Below are 25,602 nucleotides of genomic sequence, written 5' to 3'. Positions count from 1 at the left end.
TTTACGGTGCTGTCTGCAAACATGTTCTTGGCGCGTCCTGTAACTGCCAAAGGCCACTACATGAGTAAAATTTGTGGATACAATTAGTAAATGACCGATGATCAAATGTTAGTGGGAAGTTGAGAAGCTATGTGACAGAAAGCTGGTATACGAACAATGTATGGTATAGATGACCAATGTTGAAGACTCTAACTAAAATGACAAAACGCGCTATTTCAACAATCTGTGCGGACAATGATGACTAACTGTAATATGCACTTTTGTATGGTATGCCTGGTACCGACTGTCACATGATGTTTCCGGTATATTACCTGGCTACCTTGTATTCGGACTTAGTATTCGACAGCTTACCAAAAAAAAAAAAGGTTGGCATTTGATGATAAGCCCGTTCTTGGCGGTAAGTTACTACTCCACATACAGTACTTCGACATTATATGCCAACCTGGGGGATGGTTGTTTGAGAGCGCATCCTCTAGTCCATACGTGCCATACCCTGGGTTTCTCAACGCACAGAGCGGTAAATTACCTCCAGAAATATGTACTGTAGGTCACACTGGATACCGCGTTCTGCCTTTCCCTTGACAATATGTGGGTCGGCGGGTTGTCAAAAGGCGTATCAAAAGGCGTATCAAAAGGCGTATCAAAAGGCGTGTCAAAGGTGTGCGCTCCCACCATGTCACGGCAGGCTTTCCCAGGTTACTTGCTACCTCTTCTTGTTATCTCTCCAGCTCTCCAACTCAACAGCTTTTGCATTGATTGGTATCGGAAGCTCCTTAGTCAATGAGGCCGGCTTCTGCTCAGACGGAGACAGAACGACAAGACGACATGCCCTCTAGCAACCATACATGCTATCCTGGCTCGAACTCCAGACTAGATGCTGTCACAGAAGGGGTCGTCTACCAGGCGGCAGAATCGCCCGACACACAGCAGTTGCACAGACCGACTGACTCAGAGGACGATGCCGAGTGTATCTCACAAGACGGTTGCAACTGTCAAATCCAAATTCAAAATGTGAGAAAAGATCTACTAGGTCTCTCTGATATTGCTGACGATACAACTCGAGAAGGGAAATGAGATTCAAAAAGTTGAGCTCTGCGATATATCGATTGGCCGCGATCAAAGCAACGACGTTGAAAATCCTGCTAGTCGTAATGTGGCGGAGCAACCTCCGGTGATGCAGAATCTCACGGATCTCGAGAATGGTCTTATTGGCTGGGATGGCGAGCGTGACCCGGAGAACCCCTTGAACTTCACGTCTGCAAGGAAGTGGCTGATCACAAGCATACTATCGGCCATTGGGTTTATGACTCCGTTTGCCTCATCCATCATAGCCCCCGCCACATCTTTTATTCAGAAGGACTTCGGGGTCAACGATCTGACAAAGAGTGCTCTTCCAGTGAGCATTTTTTTGTTAGGTTATGCGGTGGGACCTCTATTTCTATCACCCTTGTCCGAGATATATGGCCGCTACATCATCATAACTGTTGCCAGTACCTTTTTCTGTGTGTGGCTGATTGGTTGTGCGCTTGCTCCTTCATTGAACACACTCATTCTCTTTCGCTTTCTGTGCGGCGTCGGCGGTTCTGCCTCTCAAACCATTGGAGGGGCCACGATAGCAGATCTTTTCCCTATTAATGAGCGTGGCCGAGCTTTGGGCATCTGGTCACTTGGGCCGATCCTAGGGCCTTCTTGTGCACCTGTCATTGGTGGATTTGTTGCTGAGTCGATAGGGTGGCGGTGGGCTAATTGGATCACTCTGATTCCTGCCTTTCTCATAGTGGTATTAATGGCTATTTTCAACTGCGAAACCAATCACCGGGTCTTGATCGAACGGAAGACAGCCAGAACACGCCAGCAGCTTGGCCGACCCGAGCTTCAGAGTTGTTTCGCCGATCCAAGTATTCCTCGCTTGTCGAAAGAGGATATAATTCTTGGAGGTTTAACTAGACCTCTAAGACTGCTTTTTGGTTCTGCTATCGTGTTTGGCATATCTCTTTATATCGCATTTGCATATGGGTGTCTCTATCTTCTATTCAACACCATCCCCATAGTCTTCCAGGATCACTATGGTTGGTCTAGTGGCATTACAGGCATCGTATACCTGGCACTTTTGATTGGATATATCATCGGCCTGGTCATCTTTTTGACCATGTCTGACAAGACTATAGCCTGTATGACTGAGGCGAATGGTGGAGTATACGAACCTGAGATGCGACTACCTGTATGCATTTATTTCGCTTATCTGCTACCGATTGCCTTCTTTTGGTTCGGCTGGAGTAGCGAGAAAGGCAGCCATTGGATCGTACCAGTCCTTGGGCTTGTGATATTTGGCATCGGATTTGAGTGCATCTGGCTGCCGACTCAGGCATTTATTGTCGATGCGTACCCTCAGTGCGCTGCTAGTGCACTCGCTGCTTTCTCAGTAATGCGAAGTGTAGTTGCTGCATTTCTTCCCTTAGCTGGGCCCCAAATGTACCACGCCTTGGGGATTGGCTGGGGAAATACTGTTTTGGGGTTGATAGCTTTAGCACTTGTGCCAGTTCCTTTATTTATCTACAAATTTGGCAAAATTATTAGGAAGCACGAGCGGTGGAAGCTATAGGAAGACCAGGGATGTTCTCATATGCATATCATCGGTCTGGCTATCCTGATAAATTGCGAATTATAAGGAGCTGTTAGCTTTGTATGCGGCGTTGGGGCTTTCAGGCGGCATGGGTCCGGGGTTGGGTGTGGGTTAAGAAATTGGCTGGATCAGGGATGGGCGGACGTCCTCATATAGAAAGGCCAGATTAGCGTCAGTCTCAGTCTAGCAACTTATTTGTTACTAGACAAAGCTTTAGTGTATCCAAGAGTTGCCACAGAAACTGCAGATATTCTTTGATAGTGCATTGTCATAGTATCCTATTCAGTTGGATGAATCATTGATGGAATGCATTTAAAATCTGCACTTCTTTCTTAGTGCGACAATAGTTCAAATTCTTCTTTTCAAAATATGAATAAGGGAGTCCACATGGCTCTACCTACAATGAAACAAAAGTGGTCGGTCGCGAATACGGTGACTTCTGCCACGATCTACGTGATCATATGCTTTGTCACATATCACATACTTCCTTTCTTTGTTTCTTTGGTATACATATTCCTACTAGTCCTAATCGGGAAAGAGTTTGTTTGCTACGTGGGATGCTCTACTATTTAATCCCCGAGATCCCCCGTCGCTCTCTCTTTTTTCTCTCTTTCTCTCTCTTGGTCATGGATGAGATTGTGAAACCAATCGCTATATTCCTTGCGAGGAAAACCCTACGGGTAACGTTATTTGATTGTCTAAATTTGATCTTGAACATGCAAAGCTAATTGAAGATACAGAGCTTTCCGCCGGTATTGGTTTCCAACTGATCACCCCCAATGAGGAGGCATCGAACCACACAACCTGCTGGCAACAGCATGGGATTGAGCAAATGGAGGTAATACTATTTTATGGTTCATTGTAAGGCTTGCATCGAGTTTTCTCTGTATTCACACATGGGCAACCGAGCAATTCTTATGGAGAGAGAGGGAGAGGGAGAGAGAGCGTTTTCTATATTTGGATGAGGAATACACATGCGGATTGATTCCGTTTCTGTGATACAATTTTGAGCTATCTATGATGGAGCCGATTCTACTTACACACTCTGTATCACGCCTTATGACATGAGATCCAAGTTCCCCAATAGTTCATTGAACCACAGCATTTCTCTCATTTTCAATCCTAAATAGTTAGTTAATGGACGTTGTACAAGATTATGTAAAATATATGGTTTTACGTTCGGGTCTTAGTAGTATATTTCAATTCATGTACGAAGGGGAATCCACGCGATTCCATATGGTGGTTACCACTCTCGACCACCACCTCCATAGGTACTGCCGCAGTCTTGTCAATAATTTCTTTTTAAAGGCCATGTCGTACTCAACCAAAGCAATGTCATTTACCAAAATTAGTTTGAAACTTCTCGAACGAATCCCCCAAGCTTCCGACAATGAATGTATTCTTGACCGGGACAGGCCATTCGCTTCGATAACCTCAGATATGCTGACTCAATACTTGTATAGCCCTAAATTTAATCCTGGAGACAAGTAATTCAACAATAGTACTCTAGATCGGAATAGCGAAGTTAACTTCGGCTAGCGATGTCTGCAACGTGCCCACATCTACCATAGATATAGCCAAGAGTTTATACCATCTCACGAAACAATGCCGGTCGGAGTTTATGAGAAGGAGGGCATTCTTTAAGATGAAGACGAAAATTACAATACTTTTAAAGAGACCAATATCCTTTCGATCTACTTCCAAATGAATATACCCAATCACAAACTCGGCATATTTAGGATATTGTGGTCATATAGACAAATTGATAGGAAGGCTTGGTCTATGTATAGAAATTGGGTTCTTATATGTGACTACTAGCCAGAGTGGATTTACTTTGGGATCGAATCTAATCAAGCAAGGTTCCAACACGAAATGGTTAGGTCATCGCCGGATCTTTCTGGTGTCGGAGGTGTAAGTTGACATCACTTTTGATGGATTTTATTAGACCAAGCACAAACCCTCGAGAAACATTCTTCATCCTCAAATTCAGTTGACACGTTCAAACATCCGAGATGCCGCTTTCTTTCCCCCGTCGTAAAAAGAAACCGAGCCGTGATCAAGCACACAGAAAAGCACTCGGGATACTAACGGGTGACAAAAACTATTGGGAAGTCGGTCTTGAACGATCTGGCGACATAAATATTCTTCAAAGATACCGCTTGTGTCAATACTCTGCCCAAGTCAAAAGAGACCACCTTGGGCCTCCTTTTATTTCCCATAAGCTTCTCTTTATAGAGGAAGATATCCGGGAAGTTGTCCAAGAAGAGATATCTATCAAAGACGGACTTGCCTTGAATAAAGATCCTAAAGGGAGACTTGATATTTTAAATGCCAAATACTGGCTTTTAGAGCAAAAGTGGTGGCATTATTATTCCTGTCTAGAAGATGGGTATCAAAGAAGAGCGTTCGATCTATGGCGGTCTTATCCTAAATGGTATATGCACCGCGTACTTGTTGAAGATTGTGCTAGCCGACAAGGATGTTGTGCTCGTGGATGTGGTTGTTGTATTGACCGCAAGATTGATCCTATACGTGGGCTTGGAGTTGGACATTGTACCTTTGAATGTGGATGTTGTCGGAGAGCTCGAGGATTTGAAATTTGCGAAGAGGAGATAAAAGGGTTGAAAGAACAATTTCGCGAGGAAATAAGTTGTCTTCCTAAGCACCGGATTATGCGAGTTGCAATATGGGGGCTTGTCGGTGACAGCTATGAGAGCCCGTTTGATCTGATCGATATACCACCAAGCTATGGGCAAATTGCAAAAGACAAGGCTTCTACAAAGAAGAGTGATAAGACTCGCTGACTGACTTCGATCTATGGATATTGCTGTACCTTGCTCTCCATACTATTGCTGCATCTTGATGAATGTACCTCCCCGATTAAACTCTTACATCACATTGTAGGCTAATACCTTCCCTACGAACAATTATAATCTCGTACCTTCCTTGTAAGCTATTGCCCCCCCGTAATGTACAAAATGGTTTCATAGTCCACGTAAGAACTTCACGTTCGCATCATTTGAAAACATTAGTACTATCGACAAAATGACTGTTTTAAACGTTTTTTATATTTTCTTTTGTGCCTGTTGTTCCCTGGCTGGTAAGTCTGGTGTATTTCTTGGTGTCTTTCCAGACTTCTTTCTGACACGTTTTTCTTTTAGCCCCAGTTCCCCTCAGCCCCCGGGCTAACGAGGACTCCGTCGTTGGGAAACTCCTTCGCCTCGCTGTTGAGAAGGGCGCCGAGACTGCCCTCAAAATCGGCGGCGTTGTCCTTTTGTTCCTTTTTATAAGAGACCTGTTCACCTTTGGCTTTTGGTGGGGCCGTGTGGAGGTCCTGCGGTATGTCACTTGGTTTCCATATTGTATTTGTATCAACAACATTCTGACCGTTGATTTTGTGGTATAGTTCTCGTGACTCCAGTCGCAGGCCGGACTCCGCTGCCATTAAATAGTTGATCCGGGAGGGGTTCTGTCTTGGAGAAGGGGGCTGGGCCCCAATTATAATTAATTATGATATGATTATGGGTGGGGAGGGAGGGGGACGGGCTTCCACTTACAATTATGACATGAATATAGGCTGGGAGGGAGGCTAGCCTCCACCTGTAAATAGTCAGCCCGGCCATTTGTAAATACAAACAGCGGCCCAAAACTCCCATCATTATACAAACCCCCACATACGTATATGTATCGCCGATATAGTCATGTAAACTCAACAATCAAGATGATTTCGTAGCAATCTGAGAGTGCTTGAGTTCGTATAACCACCGATTGGCTTCTCTGGATACACCCTTGCAGACAGTGAGATTGGACTGAGAGGGAACTGAGGTGAAACTGAGCGGGAACTGAAACATAAGGATTGCTTACGTACAGAGTCATGTCAAGGTTCATGATGAACCTGTGAATTGAGATTGGATAGTTGCAGATAATATAAGCATGGAAGTAAAAACATGACGGATGAAGAACCCGTTTTCTCCTCCCCCTCATATGTTCTCCTCTCCTCGCGGGCCATGAAGTGGAATCTTAGTTGCTGGAAGGGGCAAGAGATCGAGGGACTATACCAAAGCTGGTCTCGGTCGGTGTGGGTAGTATAAAAGCTCGTTTGTGCCGCATGGGGGAACCGAAGCCACTTGAAGTTGCGGATGTCCTTTTACTACCGGCGAGGGACGGAATTTGCTGGCACCAGAAGGTGTATGCGTCGAGATGAGAAGGGAGAGGTGCACTTAAAGAGGTAACTGCCGAGTGTGTGCGTTGAAATCAGTTATGTTTATTTATAGGTGGACAGCTGAGCAATTTATACAGCGAGAGTTTGGTCTGCGTATTTAGACAAGGAACAAAGATGAGGATTCATTCCGTTTCTGTGATACACTCTCAAGGTTACATATTGAAGAGGGGAACGCTCAAGGCTCTATGCTCTACGGCATACGGGTCGATTCAGCACTCGTAGCTCAGCTTCATACCCGGCCTTGCGTACAAAGGAACCCAGGTGCACTGCCCTGGAAGTGGATTCAGAGAGGTGTCGGAATGTGTATTCTCTATCTGTATCTATCTGCTACCTGTAACCTCATAACCTCAATGCTTACATAACAACATAGAGAAAAAGAAGAGGCAAGGGCAAATGCGTAGTGGGGAGCCTATTTCCCCACTACAATATGTATCTCCCATTCCGCACTTCCAAGCTTTAAATAAATTGTCTTGTGTTTCTCTGTTTCTCTTCCTTTCCTCCTCTCATCTTGATATTGTATTCCATCATAGAGAAGATCAAAGTTATCGGTCGTCACCGTCTTGCCTCGGTCATCATCGAGAGACAAACGATATCCACATCATCACTAACTTACAACCTCATCAGCGACTAAAGTTAATTATTCAGGAAGCAGAAAGAGAGCATCTATGTTCCCATCGTTGTCCCAAAAATCCTCGTGTCAATCATCTTGCTAGTATAGAGACATCGACTCGAATGAACACCTCCCTCCCTCTCTGTAATATCCAAGATGCTCTGCTCCCGATATTAAGGCATGCGGAATTCTAAGCAAATATGAAAATCAGCTCATATGAGCATAGTCCTTTACCCTTCATAGTGCTTCGGATTGCCTTTTTGAAATTCCCCAAAAGATTATCGACCCTTGTAGATAGTTATTCACTCTTAAGTCTTGTGTTTATCCGTCAAATAAAAGTGCATTGAGCAAATACTCATGAATGTTTTTGACAATGCTCCCCAAATCGTCGACACTGGTAGATGGAGGTTTATTTGCTTCTACATAATTCGGTATCTTACCTGCTTTTTCGCGCACCAGTACAGACACGAGTGGGGGCGTGGGGATGTAAAAACGTGGGGGTGTGGGGGTACTTCCAAACCTTAGTCACTGCGTCTTCTGGGACCGTTTCCGAAGCGGAGACCTACAGCCTCGACGCTGAAAGCCTGGCTTGATTTCTTGCACTTTTCTGACATTGTATCAGTCGCTGCATACTTAAGCTTGTTCATGTTTGTATGGCTCTATATGTATCTTGTATTTAGCTTTGCCAGATCTGGAAATATATCGAAAACCTAGTTTCCCAATGTGACGACGTGGCGTGGTTTGGGGTCACCATCTAAAGCCGGACAAGTTTCCAAATCGGGAATCTACAGTATGCCGACTACAGCCGACTGGACCCCTCGTTTATTCCCATTAACCGAACACTCTTATATTCTCGAGGGTGGCGAGCGACAATACCTTACTTCTACTATCGTTTACAATGACCGGAATATCTAACGCAGATGAACACCCTACCAGGGCCAACAAGTCCCAAAACGAAGAGGCACTCTCAATGGAATCAATCCAAAGCCTCAGCCAGTTCGAATCCCTCGCCACAAAACAAATAAGCAAAAAAGCATGGTCCTTCAACTATGCGGCTGCCGGAGACCTGATCTCCAAAGGGATGGACCAAGAGGTCTACCGCTCAATCCTTCTCCGGCCACGCGTCCTCGTCAACGTTAAAGAATGTGACCTGTCGACGACAATCATCGGCCAGAGAGTCGGTCTACCTATTTTCGTATCGCCTATGGCAATGGCCCGGTTAGCGCACCCAACAGGCGAAGCTGGCATTTCAGCCGCGTGTGGAGTGTTCGGTGCCATGCATATCATCTCAAATAATGCGTCGATGACTCCCGAGGAGATTGTCGCGGGAGCCGCGCCTGAGCATGTTTTTGGGTTCCAGCTCTATGTCCAGACGGATCGCACTGAGAGCGAGGCTGTCCTGGCGAGAATCAATAAGCTGTCCACGATTAAGTGCATTGTCCTCACCGTCGACGAGCCCGTCCAAGGAAAGCACGAGCTCGGGCCAAGAGGATTCAAACTATACGACGATGCGCAGACCGAAGTTCCAACTCAACCAGAAGAGCCATCTCAACCAGGCACAGACGTTAAAGTGGCCATCGCATCGGTCTCCGGACCGGCTTCTGATGCCGAATGGGAGACTACGCTACAATGGCTCGCGGAACACACCTCGCTACCGATAATCATAAAAGGCATTCAGGCTTACGAGGATGCTCAAGTCGCTGCGACATATGCTCACGTAAAAGGCATTATCCTGTCGAACCACGGGGGACGTGTTCTTGATACTGCGCCGCCAGCTATTCACACCTTACTCGAAATTCGCAAATACTGCCCAGAGGTTCTGGAGAAGGTGGACATCATGGTCGATGGGGGTATTCGACGGGGAACAGATGTTGTGAAAGCGCTGTGTCTGGGTGCGAGGGCAGTAGGTATTGGGCGACCAGCGTTCTGGGGTCTTGGTGCCGGTGGTATCGCTGGGGTTGAGAGGACACTCCAGAGTAAGTGCTTCATATCCGGGACTATTGTAGATTTTGTGTATTGGCGCTGATTTTTCTTTTTTCTTTTTCAAAAGTTCTAGCACAGGAAACGAGAACTTGCATGAGCTTGTTAGGTGTGCGGAGAGTCGCAGATCTGGGAACACGCCATGTAAGTCTAAGTCGTCTTTGGTCACACATGTTTTTGGGGCTAACAATTACCTTACAGGTTAATGCGAGAATCGTAGAGCAACAGATTTGTAACATGGATTCGATTTGAAAAAAAGACTTGAAAGGAAGGCGGCACACCAGTGTAGCTACAATATATTTCACCTGTATCTCGCGATTGTCTCCAGGATCATATTTGATGCCATAGAAGTGTTTAGTAAGTACATCTGAGGCTATCGAAGCGAATGACTTGTCTAGCTCGAAAATGAATTCATTGTTGGAGACTTTGGTGATTTGTTGGAGTTTCAACAGACCTGAATGTAAAGCCATATATATTACATGATCTTGTATATATTGAATTTTTGCGGAGACGAGATAAACGCCGATCTGTATTGAATCAAGCCCAATCATTGGCCAGAATGCAAGAGTAAATGAAAAGAGTTAGAGGCCTTTCTGTGGTAATGTCATTCAAATGGTTGATTATAGCGTTGAACCATCTTTGCGATTATTGTCGCTAATGTTTAGAGTACTTAGGGTCAACCTTGAAATTATTTAAATTGCAGCCTGGCTATGTGTCCTTTGAACAAAATAATTCCCCAATATTTCCCTGCCATAACTCACTCGTCTTTGCTTTCAAGGGATGATCCTAATGTGAATTCTTTTGCATCTTCCTCTAAACTTTACTTCATCTCGCCTAAGCAGGGTGGCGCGACAGCATGCAGTGGGAAATGTCCTCCGACGAATACCGTAGCAAGAGTATGAGTATATCCATGTTTAAGGTCTTTATTAAGCTACTATATATGGAAGGTGCCATACAATCTTCCTTTTTTGCGGCCTGGATACTTGACTCCAGCATGTGCTGACTCTGCATCTGCATACATTTCCTTTTGATGATGGTTAAGACCAATAATCTATAATATATCTAATCGACGAGTGACTGACAAGTCAATAGCCTTTGATAATGGCACATTGAAAAATGATCCAGTCATGGCCCAAAGAATGATTGAAGGCCAAATCTCTGTCATGGAAGGGGGTCTGGAAGAGCCCGAAGAGCCTCTACTCAAGGCATTCCAGCTGATATGGAAACAGGTATTGGATGTGAGCCTCAATCTATCCAGCTGATCCAAATCTAGTTTTAACTAATGGCAAAAAAAGGCACCAAAGGTACAATAGGTGTCTTCTTTTCTATCTCTAATTTCCACCCACTTACATTAAGGTGTTCAGAAGCGGTTTACGAAACATATGAATTTTGCCAGGCCATTCTAGAGTAGGCCAAGCTTCAACCATCTGGCAACATAGCAGATGTCGACAAAATGAGCAACATGCGACAAGGACTGATATGCACAATGCCCATATTCGTGTTGGTTGAGTGGGTTATACTCTCTCGCTGGGCCTTAAGAGATCTGTAAGCTACAAACGATGGATGTATACGCTTCTTATACTTCCCTTTTATGGTAACCAAATGACGGCTTTCTATACTCTAGTTTCCGAACTGATCGACACTGGTATGGCCAAATGACAATGTGAGAACGACAACGAGAGGTCACCATCCCACTACAGCCCGCATTGTTAGAGGTTTAGAGAACCAAGGCACTGTACTCATTGAGCTAGATTACTAGGGAGTTTCCAGGGTTTCTCTCCTTATCCTGAGAAATATCAACAGAAGAAATTTGTAAATTTTTCGTTTCATCCCAGAGTTTTCATGGCGTTCAGAGCCCAAATGGTGGCTAGAGGTCCCTAGCCAGCGCGGAAGCGAACCACCTTACATTATCAGTTCAATAATTAACCAATTAGTATTTATGTAGGTGCTAAGGTGTCATTCTCCCGCTAAACATGTCAATCGGCTTTCATAAGATCAGAGGCTGGGAAGAAATGATCTTTGTACTGAACCCAGAAGTATTTCCATCCACTATTACAACGGCTGGTCTTCTCACGATTCTCAAGAGTTTTTCATTTTCTATCGGACAGGATAGCTATTTTCAACAGCCGATTTAACGTCAACCGGGCAAGGTCAAATGACCTCACAATTTAGACTTCAATTCACAATGCTGTTGTTTCACCTAGTCAAAAGAAATCTTTAGACATCATCAACTCTGAGAGTAGACATAATATGAGCCACAGTCTCCGCATCCTTGTCTCCACGTCCGCTAACGCAAACAACAACATCGTGCCCAGGCCCCAACTCCTTCGCAGAACGCACAGCAGCAGCAACAGCATGCGAACTCTCAAGCGCAGGGATAACTCCCTCAAGCTGGCTGAGCTGCGAAAAAGCCATCAGGACCTCCGCATCAGTTGTCGAAGCAATAGTAGCCCGACCAGATTCCTTCCAGCCCGCCAACTCAGGTCCAATACCAGGATAATCAAGCCCAGCAGAAACAAAATGTGTTTTGCCATTCTCCCCATCCTCGTTCCAAGACAAATCAGTTGGCAACCCGTGCACGATACCAATAGACTCATCACTCGGACCGGCCATGCACCCACCACGCCCCTGAACGCCAACAAGAGCAACAGACGAATCATCAAGGAACGGGTAGAACAGACCAACAGCATTCGACCCACCACCAACACAAGCAACAACCGCATCAGGAAGTCTACCATCATTAATCGCGCCGAACTGAGCTCGAGTCTCCATGCCAATAATAGTCTGGAACGTGCGCACAATATTCGGATACGGATGCGGGCCGAACGCCGAGCCGATAATAAAATGCGTAGTCTGCAGCTCCGTCTCCCAGACGCGGAAAGCCTCATTGATAGCGTCGCGGACAGTACCCTTTCCGCCACTGTGCTCGGCATCAACCGGGACAACCACTGCACCGAGGATACGAATGTGCATGACGGTCAAAGCCTCGCGTTCGAAGTCCTCGGAGCCCATAAAAATGGTGCATTTCATGCCGAATTGCGCGCATAGAGTTGCTGTCGCAACGCCGTGTTGGCCAACGCCTGTTTCGGCGATTATGGAGGTTTTGCCGAGTCGTCGCGCGAGGATGATTTGGCCTAGCACGTTGTTGATCTTGTGACTGCCTGTGTGGTTCATGTCTTCGCGTTTCAACCAGATGCGTGCTCCGCCTGCGTACGCTGATAGGCGTGGGGCTAGGTGGAGGGGGGAGGGTCGGTTGGTGTATGCTGCGTAGGAGTTGACTTCGGCCCAGAAGTCTGGGTCTGCGTTTGCTGCCTGGAAGCCGTTTTCTAGCTCGGCGAGGCCTTCCTTAAGGGATCCCGGGATGTATTGACCGCTGAAGATTTCGAAGCTAGTTTCTAAATCTCCGAGACCGGTGGCCACGTCAGTGTCTTCCGGTGTATCACCTGCCCCGTCATGGGAAAGGTAGACGGTAGTAGAAGAGATGGGTTGGTTAGCTTGCTTTCTTCTTTCTGGTATGACAATTTGATGCTCAGTACGTCCAGCAACTCGAAGACAATACTCCTTGACCTTCCGAGCACCAGTTCCAGGAGCCGGGTTTCCCAGTAAGTAGATTATTGGGCAGCCGATGACGACTCCTTCAGCGACACGAGCAATATCAATGAAATCCTGTCGGGTGTTGATACCAGATCCAACAGCTACTGAGACTGAGTTCCCAGTGAAATCATGCACACGATGGAGCAGATCTCCCGCACATCCGTACGGTTTCTCATGAGTTCCGCTAACTCCCATCCTAGATATAATACAAATGAATGAGTCAGCGATATTTCAAAGCATCTCCATACGAGCATTCTGAGTAGACAGAGCAACGAGGGGTATGTACGATAGTCTGGGATCTGGATTAGCCGAATGCAAATGTAAGCTTGAAAGATGGGTTCATACGGACCCTTTGGATTTGCACAGATCACGGAACCGCACCGCGTCCTCGAGAGGAAGATCGACAATGATGAGCCCGTCTACACCAGCAGCCTTGCAGTCTCGAAGTAGCTTATCCTCTCCGTACGGATATTCACGCACGGGGTTGTAGTACCCCACCAGCAGCACGGGGACAGCCAGACCTTGTTTACGGGCTGACTTGACCATCTGCAGGATGTGTGAGAGTTGAACGCCGTTCTCGAGGGTCTTGGAATTGGCCTGCTGGATAGTTGGGCTTTCAGTCATGGGGTGATCGGCGAAGGGAATTCCAAGTTCGATGATGTCTGATCACGGGTTATAATTAGCTGATGTTGAATATGGGATAGTACATGTCTCACAAAAGAGACAGGAGTAAACAACACATACCTGCACCTCCGGCTTGCATGGACGTCATGATGTCCGGTGTTTCGCTAACGGTGGGGTAGCCAGCTGTCACGTAGGTGATCAAGGCAACGCGGTTTTTCGCCTTGCATTTTGCAAAGACTTCTTTGATGACTTCCATATTGTGGTAGAATAAGCAGACAACAAAGGTACTCTGTTGAGGAGGAGGTGCTGTCGCACTGTCACAACATGGTGGATGGAAGAGATGGAAGAGATGGAAGAGAGAAAGAGAGAAAGAGAAAAAAGAGAGGTGAGAGGTGACTTGCAATTATTTGATCTTACAGTCTCAGTTTCTCATTTCGATGTCCTGTGATGGAGGCATTGTTGTCTAATATCTGCCTGTTTGCTCCCTATGTCCTATCTTCTAGTCAGATACATCTTTCTCTCCTCTATAGCCATTCATTCGAGATACTTTCTACCAGCGGCTTTGATTTGAGTAGTATATTTGCAAGACTCTGAATTTTGCGTATAGGTTTTTGATTAGATGTGCCATGGCGAATCAACAATCGCACCACGAAGCGAAGCATAATGGCCCGTTTCCGAGTCCCCAGCCCACCTAGGAGTTCAGCTATTTACCTACCAACTGTTCGCCCTCCTCGCTAGATCCGAGGCTCGAAAATTGAATATTGCGAATAGCATGTCCCTTCCACATGAGCAACATAACAAACATGTAGGAGAACACCGCAAAGAAGGCCATCATACCATAAACCCAGCCAACATCAACAGCCTCAACCCAAGGATTGATATAGAAACTAATTGTTAATCCATAGACAATGCGATAAGCACCAATAACAATACCTGCCTCAGCTGGATACCGGGTAAAGCACTCGACAACATAATTCACTGTGACAGGAACACTGGCCAGCGACCCAACAGTCACAATAAAAACAGCCAGCGCGAGAACCATATAGTGCAAATGATATTGCAAAGCGGCACCAAAGATCCCTAGGCCAATAGGGTTGATCACAAGGCTAGGAAGCCATAGGACATGCAGTCGATACTCGGGCTTCCAGACACCGCCGTTGTACCGTCGTGCCAGTGCCAGCGGCAGCCGGTCGTTCAAATAGTGACCGTAGAATTGGACGACGATGATGCCAATCCAATGGCAGAATGTGAATGCCGCATTTTGCTCCAATGAGAACCCGTAGCCACCTTCGGAGATGGGTTTCTGGAGCCATACCGGCGTGAGTGCGTTGACGCCCACGTAAAATCCAAAGGAGATTAGTGTGAATATTCCCATGATGATTGTCACAGGGCACATTCCAATTAAAAAGGGGGTGATTCCGACTTTGGCCTGTTCGACTGATGTTAGATCGAACTTAGTTCTCATGACATGGCATAGAGCATCGGGCTTTCCCTGTACATACCGTTTCTTTCCAGGTAGTCGGCAAGACAACCCTCTGTCCGAAGAAGAAAGTAGCGAGTCTGTTAGCCAGAATTCCAGCTGGAACATCCGGGTTCCTTTCAAAGCATTCACGATCGAATCCAGTTTCCTCGAGGAAACAGAAACAACAGATAAGCGTGAACCCCAGTAGACCGACCGTCCACCAGAACTCAACGGGAAAAAAAGAGTGCGCAGAAACAAACCCCGAGAATGTCGGACCGGCAATAGTTCCGAATAAAAACGCCATATGCAGAGCAGTAAAAGCGCGGCCACGCTGATGCAAGAAAAACATATCGGTCACGATGCGAGGGCCAAGCACTGTAGGCACGGCACCGAAGAAGCCTGCAAACAGCCGGGAGATCACGTATGCAATATAGTTACCAGGGTCGGTCATGACGGCGCCCCAGATCTGGCATACTAACGTAAATAGCACACACCAGAAGATTACGGAGCTGCGACCGAGTATGTGAGATATCGGGGCAAAGAAAAATGGGCCCGCGGCCATGCCAGCCAGGGCGGCTGAATTCTAGGGGACATTAGATGGGTGATACTCGATTTGATAACCGTGCAGAATTCAAAGTCTCGAAGAAAGTGAAGTTGTAGACTTACCGCATAGGACTCTTCCAGCTTCGTCTTGTTGTACAGTTTCTCCTGATCAGCCAGATTAAGCTGTCCCGATAAAGGCGCGATAGCGCCGGAGAAAGATGCAAGGCATAACACGGCCAGTAATACATATTTGCGAGTGATAGGCCACTTCTAGAAGGATTTCATCAGTTCGGTTTCAATGACAATGATTTTCGAAGGTCTGCTGCCATACCAGAGGGTCCCGGGGGTCAGTACTAGGCCGGGGGACCAAGACAAGGTGAGCTGTATGGCTCTTTTCCACTGGGGATAAAATGGAAGGGGATGCTTCGGCATCTTTTGCTTCTTTGTGGTCCATAGATGACTTATAATTATGTCGTCGGATTGTGTCTAGTGATCAAGTGCCTCTGCCAAGGGCTGGGGTATGTCTTTCGCTATCCCTTGCGTTGTTGCGTTGATTCCCCTTTTTTTTACAGCCCTGCGACACAAGATATCTTGGCGGGCTAGATTGCAAGCTTTAATTTTGCCAAGCTCTCCGCCGGTCTCCTTGTACGAGCAGGGAAAAGCTTGCGTGGGGACGCGTCAGCTTGGCCCAGGGGCCAGTTGTGGGCTGTTTGGTGCGTAATATGGAGCAGGTCTACAAAGCACAGTAAACATCCTCGACATATTCTGCACCTAGAGCAAACTGTGAGCAATTGTACCGAATAGACCATCTTGAATTTATGTGTTGTCGAATCGGTGCTGAGGTGGACAGAGGAAAAATTGACGCCTGATATTTCAGGTATCAAACCCAGAAATGGCACATGAACTTCAACCTCACACGGTCACGACCATTGGCATTGCCCCTGTCATCCCGTTATCCCGTTATCCTTGATCATTTTGACGTGACTCACATCTTCATACGCAAAATGCAGATGTCGGCCACCGATGCCGATTGCCCTATCCGATCCACATCGGAGGAAAAAGCTCCACGCGTGAAAAACCCAGGCTTCGGCGACAGTCGCCGAGGGGTTTTTTCATACAAAATGTCCACCGAATCCTTTTAGATTATTTTCTGTGTACATCACTTCACTAATTTAGATATGAGGAAATCATCAATCAACCACTTACATCCGCTATATAACCATCTAATCCCCCTCAACACCCAATCATGGAATTCAGACCAGACCTTGAGTCCCAAAAACCAACCCCGCAGGTCAATTCTCCCCACGACTCGGAATCAGAAGACGACCTGGCCCTAAAACCTCAGGCCTCAAACGCCTATGGCATCCCGACATGGCGCAAATGCCTCATCCTTTTTGTCGTTAGCTGGATGACACTAGCTGTCACATTCTCTAGTACTTCACTATTACCCGCAACCCCGGAGATTGCTACCGAGTTTTCTACTACATCGGAGATTCTCAATGTTACAAACGCCGGTGTTCTAATTGCTATGGGCTTTTCGTCTTTTATTTGGGGTCCTATCACCAGCCTATTCGGGCGTCGCAATGCCTATAATGCAGCTATCCTTGTCCTTTGTGCATGCTCGGCCGGTACCGCCGCGGCGTTCAATTTGCATATGTTTATCGCAATGCGCATTTTGGGAGGCTTTACAGGTACCTTCTTCATGGTTGCTGGGCAGACTATTCTTGCAGACATCTTTGAACCGGTATGTTAATTTTATTTCGATTGTCTGCTGGTTACTGACGGGGGTCGGTAGACTGTGCGTGGAACAGCTGTCGGCTGCTTTATGGTTGGATCTGTCAGTGGGCCTGCAATTGGTATGTTTAAACTATCGCTATCTCTATGAGTGTCGTCGGATCTAAGTCGCTAATTGGTTAATTAGGACCCTGTATCGGCGGCATTATCGTCACATTTGCTCAGTGGCGCATTATCTATTGGCTTCAATTCGCGATGACTTTACTCGGCCTCATCTTGTCTCTTCTCTTTGTGCCAAGTATCCAGGAAAAGAAACGGGAATCCGAGAAACCATTAAAGTTTTGCACTATTATGGGCATGTTCAACCCAATGCTCGTCTTCCGTCACTTCGTGTATCCCAATGTCTTTTTTGCAGTAAGCATCGTCTTCCAGTGCTAGGATTATACCTTTTCCAGTGATTGACTAACAAGCAACAGTGCCTCACGTGTGGTCTCCTTGCCACGTTCCAATACACAATTCTCACATCAGCCCGCTCAATTTTCAATCCACGTTTCAACCTGACGTCTCCCCTCATCAGCGGCCTATTCTACCTCTCCCCGGGAATGGGTTTTCTGGTGGGTAGTGTGGTCGGTGGCAAGCTGTCCGACCACGCCGTGAAAAAATGGATTATCAAACGAAACGGGGTGCGCCTGCCTCAGGACCGACTGAACAGTGGTATTGCCACCCTCTTTGGGGTCCTCCCGGTTGCAACATTAATCTACGGCTGGACCTTAGAGGAAGAAGTGGGTGGTATGGTTGTGCCAATTATCGCCGCTTTCTTTGCGGGCGTAGGGCTTATGGGTTCCTTCAATGGACTGAATACTTATACGGCTGGTGAGTGTTATCTAATATATATATATAAGTATTCCGAGCTAACCATATATCTCGCAGAGGCTATTCCGCATGTTCGCTCGGAGGTTATCAGTGCAAAGTACGTAGTGCAGTATATCTTTGCTGCCGGAGCAACGGCGGTCGTTGAGCCGTTAATCAGCGCTATCGGAGTAGGATGGACATTTACAATCTGTGAGTTCTCTGAATGAGATTATAGCTGCGACATATCTAACCATTTATTCAGGTGTATTCTTTGCTATAATAGGTGGCTTCCTTGTGCTTGCTATCACAAAATGGGGCATTGACATGCAGCGATGGTCTGAAAGGAAGTTCAGCCTCGATGTGAAGTCTTGATCATAACAAAATGATTCCTTTTCCCCACTTGCATTTATGTTTTTGCATACTAGGCGATATGAACTGCCTGCATGATAGAGTTGGTTTATATAGATCGCGACAGACAGGCATGGCTCAATGATTTCCTGAAATATAATACGTAGATTTAACCATATAGAGACCCGAAAAAGAAGTTTCAAGACATTCAAATACACTTTCTTCGTTCTCGCTTATGTAGGTATACAACATATTAGGCTCGCCTGGGCAGACTTTCAAGGTTGGGCTTTCAAGGTTGTTGTCGGGTGGGCACCAGAACATTGATTAGTCAGCCCTACCTCGGCCAAAGCCCAAAATTGCCGAATTCTCGGCAAAGAACTTCAAATCTCCGACCGCATCCGGCGATTTTCTTTTTTTGCACAATTTGAAAAGCCCGAGAATAACTAGAAGAGGGGGAATTATCAGATGGCGCGAAAAAGACGTGCTCTTACAGAAGAGCAAGAGCTGGAAGGCCGTGGGTCCCAAAAAAAGAAATTTGTTGCGTGTGTATTCCACCTGCACATGCCTCACGCCGAAGTCACCGAGCACTGACATATGACATCAACAGCTGTCGAAGATGCCACTCGCATAAAACCAAATGTTCCGGAGATCAGCCGTGCAGCAAATGTTGCACTGTCGGACTCGCTGATGAATGTACCTATGCTACTCGGGATCGCCAGGTGAAAGTTAGCGAGAAGTATGCAGTCAAGCCGCTTCCTATTATTAGACCAAGCCTTTCAAAAGCTTGTCTTTTACACGTGTCAGGCCAAAGCTAAAACAGTCTTCTACAATCAGCTATTTAGATCAGATCCTCGCCGAGAATCAGCGGCTCAAGGAACGATCGATCACCTCGGCTCAAGTTACCGAGACAAACGATGCAGCCCAGAGGTAGGCACCCCTTGACTTTCTAAAGATGACCGCAACATGCTGAGATGTATAACAGTGGCCCTTCCCGGACAGCAGATGCCCCTGATGGAACAGGAATTCAAAATCCATTAATTGGAGATCGAGCCTGGTTCCACCGGTATGATCCCTCTTCGCCACCGATCTACATTGGCGAGGCAGCATGTTCAGCGTTCGCAACACGGTTTCGGCGTTTCTTGTCGGGGAATAGTGCAATGCCACATATTCCCCGAACACAGTATGAGCGCGAAGAGACAATCGCCGCAGCGAACGAATCCGATATACAGTGGCCGAGTCTCCACCATGCTCGATTGTTAGTCCGGATAGCAATCCACCAGATTGGGCACCTGTACCACCTCATGATACGCAAGTCTACGTTAGATAAACTGGAAGAGATCTACCAGACACAAGACTTTGACTCCGCGGCTAACAAATGTAAATTCTTTGCTCTGTTCGCCTTCGGACAGGCGTATTCAATCCGATCTGAGCCCAATTCTGGCTCCAGGGTACCAGGCACATCGTACTTTGCTCGATCAATGGCGTTGGTCCAAATCCTGCCGGAAAGAACCAGTATTACACACTTGGAAACCCTTCTATTGTTGGTACGTGGCTCGGCATGTACTACTGTTTGACATCAGGTTACTTACCATCTTCCAAGTCGCTTTTTTCATACTATCTCAACCGGCGTCATTCTGCGTACGTCCTGATAGGGAACGCCATGCGGATGAGTTTGACCATTGGGTTGAACCACAATATCCCAGAATCACAGATCATCGACCCAGTGGAGCGCCAACACCGCATCCAAATATGGTGGACAATCTATATCTTCGACCGCATGTGGGGATCCAAAATGGGTCTCCCAATGCAAATCCTCGATGAGGATATCCATGTCGATATGCCCTCGACTATCTCCCCGCGCTCGCGCCACGAAGAAGAACTCTCCGACTCAGACTACATGACTGCCAACATCAAGCTGGCACGCATAGTCGGCGAGACAATCACCAAACTTTACAGCCGGCGAAAGTACCAAGAAACCTTCCTACAGCGCGTTCAGAAAATTCTCAAAGCCCTGAAATATTGGGTAGAAACACTCCCCGAATCCCTCAGGCTGAATATGGAAGACCTGGAATCGAGCAAGAAACCCATCGTCTCCCTCCATCTGTCCTTCAACCAATGCGTGATCCTAACTACGCGCCCAACGCTACTGCACCTCCTAATGACACTAAGCAAAAAAAGCAAACGCCGCCCCAATACCACCAACAATACCGGTGGGACCGGGGCCGGGGCCGAAAGCGAGGGCGAAGAGGTATCCGTTTCTCAGCCCGTTCTGACTCTAAGCGAAGCATGTATCCATGCAGCACGGCACTCCCATTCCATGATCCTAACACGGTGGATCAACGGGTCCATGCCGACCTTCGGCTATTTCCACGCCCACTACCTCTTTTCCTCCGCGTTGATCTTGGCAATGTCCAGCTTTGTCCCGATCGGCAGTCCAACTGATATGACCGGATTCGACTCCGCGCTAGACCTACTACGCTCCATGACCGAGAATGGGAATCTGGCTGCGGCGGAATTCTACCATAATCTCGAGCAGGTGAAGGTTTGTTTGGCTGCGTATCGGGGAGGGAGGCGGGGTGAGGGGAGTGCTGATTTAGCTACGGGTGGTGCAGTGGCTCCTAATACCAACGCTAATGCTAGTGGTAATGCTCACTCTGGCGTTGGCGTACTAGCTTTGTCCGGCCCTTCGTCTGATTTGGCAACGGCCACTACTCCTTTTTTGAACGCCTTGCCGCTGAACCAACCCACATCGACATCGGTATCCGCATCTATACCTCCACCATCGTTAATACCCACATCACATGATATCCTTGATTCTTCCACCACCCAGCCTGTCCACAGCCATGGCATCGATGCATATACCTATCCCTTGAGGGATACTGTCAGCGGATACACGACTGAAATGGCGTTTCTAGAGCCGACCATGCAAGATTTCCTGGCACAGTCAGATATCGACCTTGGGCTGTTGCACCCTGTTGATACGTTCTTTAACGAGGCAGAAAATCTATATACATGCCATGAGTTTTGACCGGTATTAGCCACGGCAAATGAGATATCGATAATGATATGCACGTTCTAGACCTGGTTGGTCTGCTCTGAGCTGAGCGACTCCACAGTCTAATGCTTAAAGATGGTATTCTTGTGAGCAAATGCAAGGCACAATACGATGACAAGACAGAAGACTGTTATAATAAGACACAGCCAACTTAGCGATTGATGAAGATAAAACGAAATCATAATTGAGACGTCAGATGAACAAGCATTTCCGCATAACAAGGGACGCGTGATGGACAAAATATGTTGCATCGTATATGTCATTAAAAGCAGCAGGCAAATGCAAATGCATCGCTCAAGACCACTTCTCCCACCGATCAAGTCAGGGTATAAATCAAACTTCCATAACTACATGAGACATGAGACGCGTTGAAGAATGCGAGTGTTAGATTTCGGCGTTAACATCGAACCTAAACTTCGATCCATGTCGTGAAAGAAGGTCCAGGCATACAAGCCAGGCTCGCTTGGAAGAAAGGTCTTTGACCGACATCTCTTTCAAGAAGCGAGTTGCTTTGTTGATCTTCCTAGTGATATCAACAGCCTTGGCGGTGCCCACATAAGTGCGAGTGAGGAGCTCGGTGAGGAGAATGGTAGTCGACTGCATGATATTGTGCAGGATGCACCACCATGGACCGACGCCATACAGCCAAGTCGAGTCTGGCTCCTCGGGCAACATTTCGAGCATTTTACCGGCCATCTGAACGCACAAGGCTGCCATCTGATCACACACTGTTCCCAGGGTGCTTGTGTCAGGTGACTGTTGGGATACACGGCGGATACAGGGTTGCAAGATTATCAGCTTGGTGGCGTAGAATCGGAAAGCAAGACCAGCACGCTGCTGTATAAATTGATGAGTTGTGTCTAGCGTTGTGAAATTAAACTCCGCCGGGAGACGACAGAGCCAGTTATCAGCATGGTTGTTTAGCGTATGAATAGCGGTTTCGATATCATGCCATGACTGCCGTATTGCTCTAGGAGCATATAGGGTATTAATAGCCTCCCGTAAGAGATGAGCTAGGTCTACTGCGTACAGAAAGTACAGAGAGGACTTGGGTGTCAGATTCTCTGCCCCCGTCTGACTGGCTCTTTCTTGTTTCCCCTTGCTCGATCCATGTTGTTCCGATATATTTAGAGTCGTATTCACTTTTAGTAAATCTGCCGTGGTATCGGAAATTAAAGAGGCGAAAAAGGCATTTCGAGTCCTTTGGTCGGTGATAACTTGCGCAACACGCTTATTCCAGAAATTCTTCTCTGCGAAGGGCACAGGAAGTGGCGTGGAGCAAAAGATATCCCCCGTGCTAGGTGGACGGCCTGTCATCTCACATAGCACAATATCCAACATGAACAGCACCCACCAAACTCGATATCGAAGTTCTTTCGAAAAGTGGGTGATGCTCTCGTTCTCGCTTCGAATGTTGAGACCTATGGTCACCGCCGATCGAATTGCAATTCCAATGAGTCTCCACGACCTAAATGAAGAAGTCCGATAGGTCAGATATAAATCACGAAGAAATAGATAAGCGATGAAACAGAAAGACCGACCTGTTAACTTGGCCAACCGATAAGAGGTAAAAAGCAGCCAAGCCCTCCACCTGTGCCTGTTGCAAGTCGGGATGATGGAGCAACACGCTACTTAAATTCAGCTTCCATGCCCGTGCGAAACAATTCTGATGGTCATCGCAATTCGGTTGGGGTTGGTCGGCAAGGAAAGAATGTCTGGTCGCAATGGCAAACACCAGGTTCAGCACTATAATCCATCGTTTCCCAGGTCGCACGTTCGGATTCGCATAGAAGGATCGGTACTGGTTTAGAAATATTGCTTTTCCAATAATCGGAAAAGTAGGATGGACAACGTGAAAGTAGGTCTCAACGAGCTTGTTAGCGATGTGTTGTGGAGGCCGGCGTGCGAGGTCGATATCGTCCAAAAACAAAATTTCCGAGTCATCTTGGAAATAGTTCACGGAAGAGATCGATGCGCGTTCGATGGTCTCTTTGGTTCCTTTCAAACTGTCATGGTCAAGGTGGCGCTTGAGTCTGTATAACCATGCCATCTCCGAATGTTCGCCCACAAATCCCGTCGCCTGTACTTTCTCATCACGGTCGAAGTCCTCTTCGGTGTAGTCTACAGTCCCCGAGGGAAATGATATAGGACTAGCATCCGCACGGGAAGAAGGCAATGATCGGTTGATGTGGCTTGATGGGTTGGTGGATAAGGCAGGGATAGGGGTAGAGGGATTGACTTGGGTGAGCGGAGTGCGTGCATTTAATTCCCTCAATGTTTGATCGACCTGTTGGGCCGACGAGGCATCCAGCTTAGGATAAAGACCGCGGAGCAAAGCATCAAAGGTTTCAACCCGTGTGGTTAGATCGTTCAGCTGCCTATTACCTGTTAGAGAAAAAGTATACTAAGCGAAAAGGTTACCAACTTCACCATCTTCTCCTTTTTCCGATAGCCATACGAGCACGGGACACCGGCATCGAGGCATCGATGACAGTTTGGGCGATGGCCACTACATTTGGCCTTTTGTTCACGGCAATTTTCACAAGCCCGACTGACTCGACCACTGCTGGTCAAATTACTGGGTTGTGCGTTCCGGGGAATAGCCACCTTAGCATTCACGCGGTCGCTTGAAGGATAATCACGGGCGTCACGGATATCACGGCTATCATGGGCAGGGATAGTTTCGGTAATGAACTCGAAAGGAGAAGGCTGTGGGTATCCAGGCACGGCCCAGTCATGATTGATTTCATTTTCCACGTTCGGATATTCGGAATATGGCATATCGTTGTCAGATAGAATCTTCGAACGGATTTAATCATAGGAAGGGTTTTTCGCCAGAGGCAACGCGAGATGCCAGCGGAACATCGACTCATAAGCCACACTGGAAGAAGCAAGGAAGAATCATCCCCCTTGCACAAGAGTTTAATATAAAAGAGAAAAGTCAGAAAAATACACAGTAGTAGACCCCCCCCCTACTGTGGGTATTCACAAGTGGGGTTTCAACCGAAATGGGGCTCTCGAGTATGTGGAGGTCTTTGCCAAGTCGCCACTAAGAGCAGCGCTAAAGCCAATAAGCGCTTCGCTTTGCACTTTGGTATTTTTGAACACATGAAGATGGATATTGCAAACCCTTCCTATGAATATAGATATGCTATAACGCGGGAGCATTAGCGTATGCGGTCTGTACAAGCCTTTCTCTCGGGGCTTCCCTTACGTTTGAAGCATCCAGGATAGGATTTCCATATGAAACCTGCTCGCTGATATGCCACGAGAGACTGTACTAGAGACAGGTCAGTCGTAACGTGGGACGTTCCAAGTCGTATCACCCTCTTTCGGTCCGAGAATAACCCGTATTCTAAGTATCGATGATAGCTTGGCATTCAAACCACCGTCTTTGTTCTTGGACCTGACGGGATACATGAATCCATTTCATGAGCCAACATTGTTTTGGTGACCAGAACCAGACACCACACGCAGCAGGACTATCCATCGGACTTCCTCTCCCTTTCAGGCTCTTGGGAAAGTTTACAAGAGTGTCGTTGCTGTGCTTTCAGACCCCGGAAAAACTGAAGATTGTAACAAGGCATGACTAGGTAAACATGCTTTTCTCTCGATCAAATCGTTTTCTTGCCCTTCCGGTTGGCCTCGGTTTCGGTGGCATGGTACTCGTTCGCCAGCAAAACAGAAGACCCAGTAATTTCGGGACGCTCATCCATACCCCAGAGGCAAACAAGACGACAAATAAGCATGGCCGTATTGATGGAAGTGACTTTTCTTGGATTTTCGGATCTCTTGTATACCAGCGAGTCGACGGGTCGTGTGTGATTGCGCGATCCTGCGGTGGACAATCAGCAGTCGGATGTCTGCAGCATTGCAGCCAAGATAGCAATCCAAGTACACGATAGACCTTCGAGGGAGGAGCAGAGGAAACTGGTCCTATGCGTCATCAATGGTG

At 47.0% G+C, this 25,602-nt stretch overlaps 9 protein-coding genes across 9 annotated transcripts; 6 read left to right on the top strand and 3 right to left on the bottom strand.

Moving 5' to 3' along the window:
- Positions 1-780: 780 nt before the first annotated feature.
- N7537_008238 (MFS transporter) lies at positions 781-2,602 on the top strand (the record flags this gene model as incomplete). Its single annotated transcript, XM_056899293.1, is given in 2 exon segments — positions 781-1,011; positions 1,031-2,602. The coding sequence occupies 2 exon segments, from the start codon at positions 781-783 to the stop codon at positions 2,600-2,602; spliced, it is 1,803 nt and encodes a 600-aa protein (XP_056751369.1).
- Positions 2,603-5,008: 2,406 nt separating this feature from the next.
- N7537_008237 (uncharacterized protein) lies at positions 5,009-5,239 on the top strand (the record flags this gene model as incomplete). Its single annotated transcript, XM_056899292.1, has 1 exon — positions 5,009-5,239. The coding sequence occupies one exon, from the start codon at positions 5,009-5,011 to the stop codon at positions 5,237-5,239; it is 231 nt and encodes a 76-aa protein (XP_056751368.1).
- Positions 5,240-5,668: 429 nt separating this feature from the next.
- On the top strand, positions 5,669-6,075 carry N7537_008236 (uncharacterized protein; the record flags this gene model as incomplete). The annotated part of the gene is made up of 3 exons (XM_056899291.1): positions 5,669-5,723; positions 5,785-5,962; positions 6,030-6,075. The coding sequence occupies 3 exons, from the start codon at positions 5,669-5,671 to the stop codon at positions 6,073-6,075; spliced, it is 279 nt and encodes a 92-aa protein (XP_056751367.1).
- A 2,278-nt stretch (positions 6,076-8,353) lies between these two features.
- N7537_008235 (uncharacterized protein) lies at positions 8,354-9,481 on the top strand (the record flags this gene model as incomplete). Its single annotated transcript, XM_056899290.1, has 1 exon — positions 8,354-9,481. One exon carries the CDS (start codon positions 8,354-8,356, stop codon positions 9,479-9,481), a length of 1,128 nt encoding a protein of 375 aa, XP_056751366.1.
- A 2,171-nt stretch (positions 9,482-11,652) lies between these two features.
- On the bottom strand, positions 11,653-13,909 carry N7537_008234 (uncharacterized protein; the record flags this gene model as incomplete). Its single annotated transcript, XM_056899289.1, has 4 exons — positions 11,653-13,225; positions 13,278-13,321; positions 13,375-13,691; positions 13,774-13,909. 4 exons carry the CDS (start codon positions 13,907-13,909, stop codon positions 11,653-11,655), a joined length of 2,070 nt encoding a protein of 689 aa, XP_056751365.1.
- Positions 13,910-14,356: 447 nt separating this feature from the next.
- On the bottom strand, positions 14,357-16,112 carry N7537_008233 (uncharacterized protein; the record flags this gene model as incomplete). The annotated part of the gene is given in 4 exon segments (XM_056899288.1): positions 14,357-15,145; positions 15,156-15,698; positions 15,782-15,928; positions 15,990-16,112. The coding sequence occupies 4 exon segments, from the start codon at positions 16,110-16,112 to the stop codon at positions 14,357-14,359; spliced, it is 1,602 nt and encodes a 533-aa protein (XP_056751364.1).
- A 792-nt stretch (positions 16,113-16,904) lies between these two features.
- Positions 16,905-18,616, top strand: N7537_008232 (putative MFS transporter; the record flags this gene model as incomplete). The annotated part of the gene is made up of 6 exons (XM_056899287.1): positions 16,905-17,402; positions 17,454-17,514; positions 17,580-17,806; positions 17,869-18,265; positions 18,323-18,454; positions 18,507-18,616. The coding sequence occupies 6 exons, from the start codon at positions 16,905-16,907 to the stop codon at positions 18,614-18,616; spliced, it is 1,425 nt and encodes a 474-aa protein (XP_056751363.1).
- Positions 18,617-19,186: 570 nt separating this feature from the next.
- On the top strand, positions 19,187-21,620 carry N7537_008231 (transcription factor domain-containing protein; the record flags this gene model as incomplete). Its single annotated transcript, XM_056899286.1, has 4 exons — positions 19,187-19,311; positions 19,427-19,519; positions 19,575-20,136; positions 20,193-21,620. The coding sequence occupies 4 exons, from the start codon at positions 19,187-19,189 to the stop codon at positions 21,618-21,620; spliced, it is 2,208 nt and encodes a 735-aa protein (XP_056751362.1).
- Positions 21,621-22,031: 411 nt separating this feature from the next.
- Positions 22,032-24,428, bottom strand: N7537_008230 (putative C6 transcription factor; the record flags this gene model as incomplete). The annotated part of the gene is made up of 3 exons (XM_056899285.1): positions 22,032-23,115; positions 23,189-24,025; positions 24,073-24,428. The coding sequence occupies 3 exons, from the start codon at positions 24,426-24,428 to the stop codon at positions 22,032-22,034; spliced, it is 2,277 nt and encodes a 758-aa protein (XP_056751361.1).
- Between the last annotated feature and the right edge of the window lie 1,174 nt (positions 24,429-25,602).

Source organism: Penicillium hordei, assembly GCF_028827395.1.
Source record: "Penicillium hordei strain IBT 12815 chromosome Unknown utg000004l_segment0_segment0, whole genome shotgun sequence".
NCBI lineage: Eukaryota > Fungi > Ascomycota > Eurotiomycetes > Eurotiales > Aspergillaceae > Penicillium > Penicillium hordei.
The sequence above is the reverse complement of the archived record's forward strand: the minus strand, read 5'-3'. Positions and strand labels throughout refer to the sequence as shown.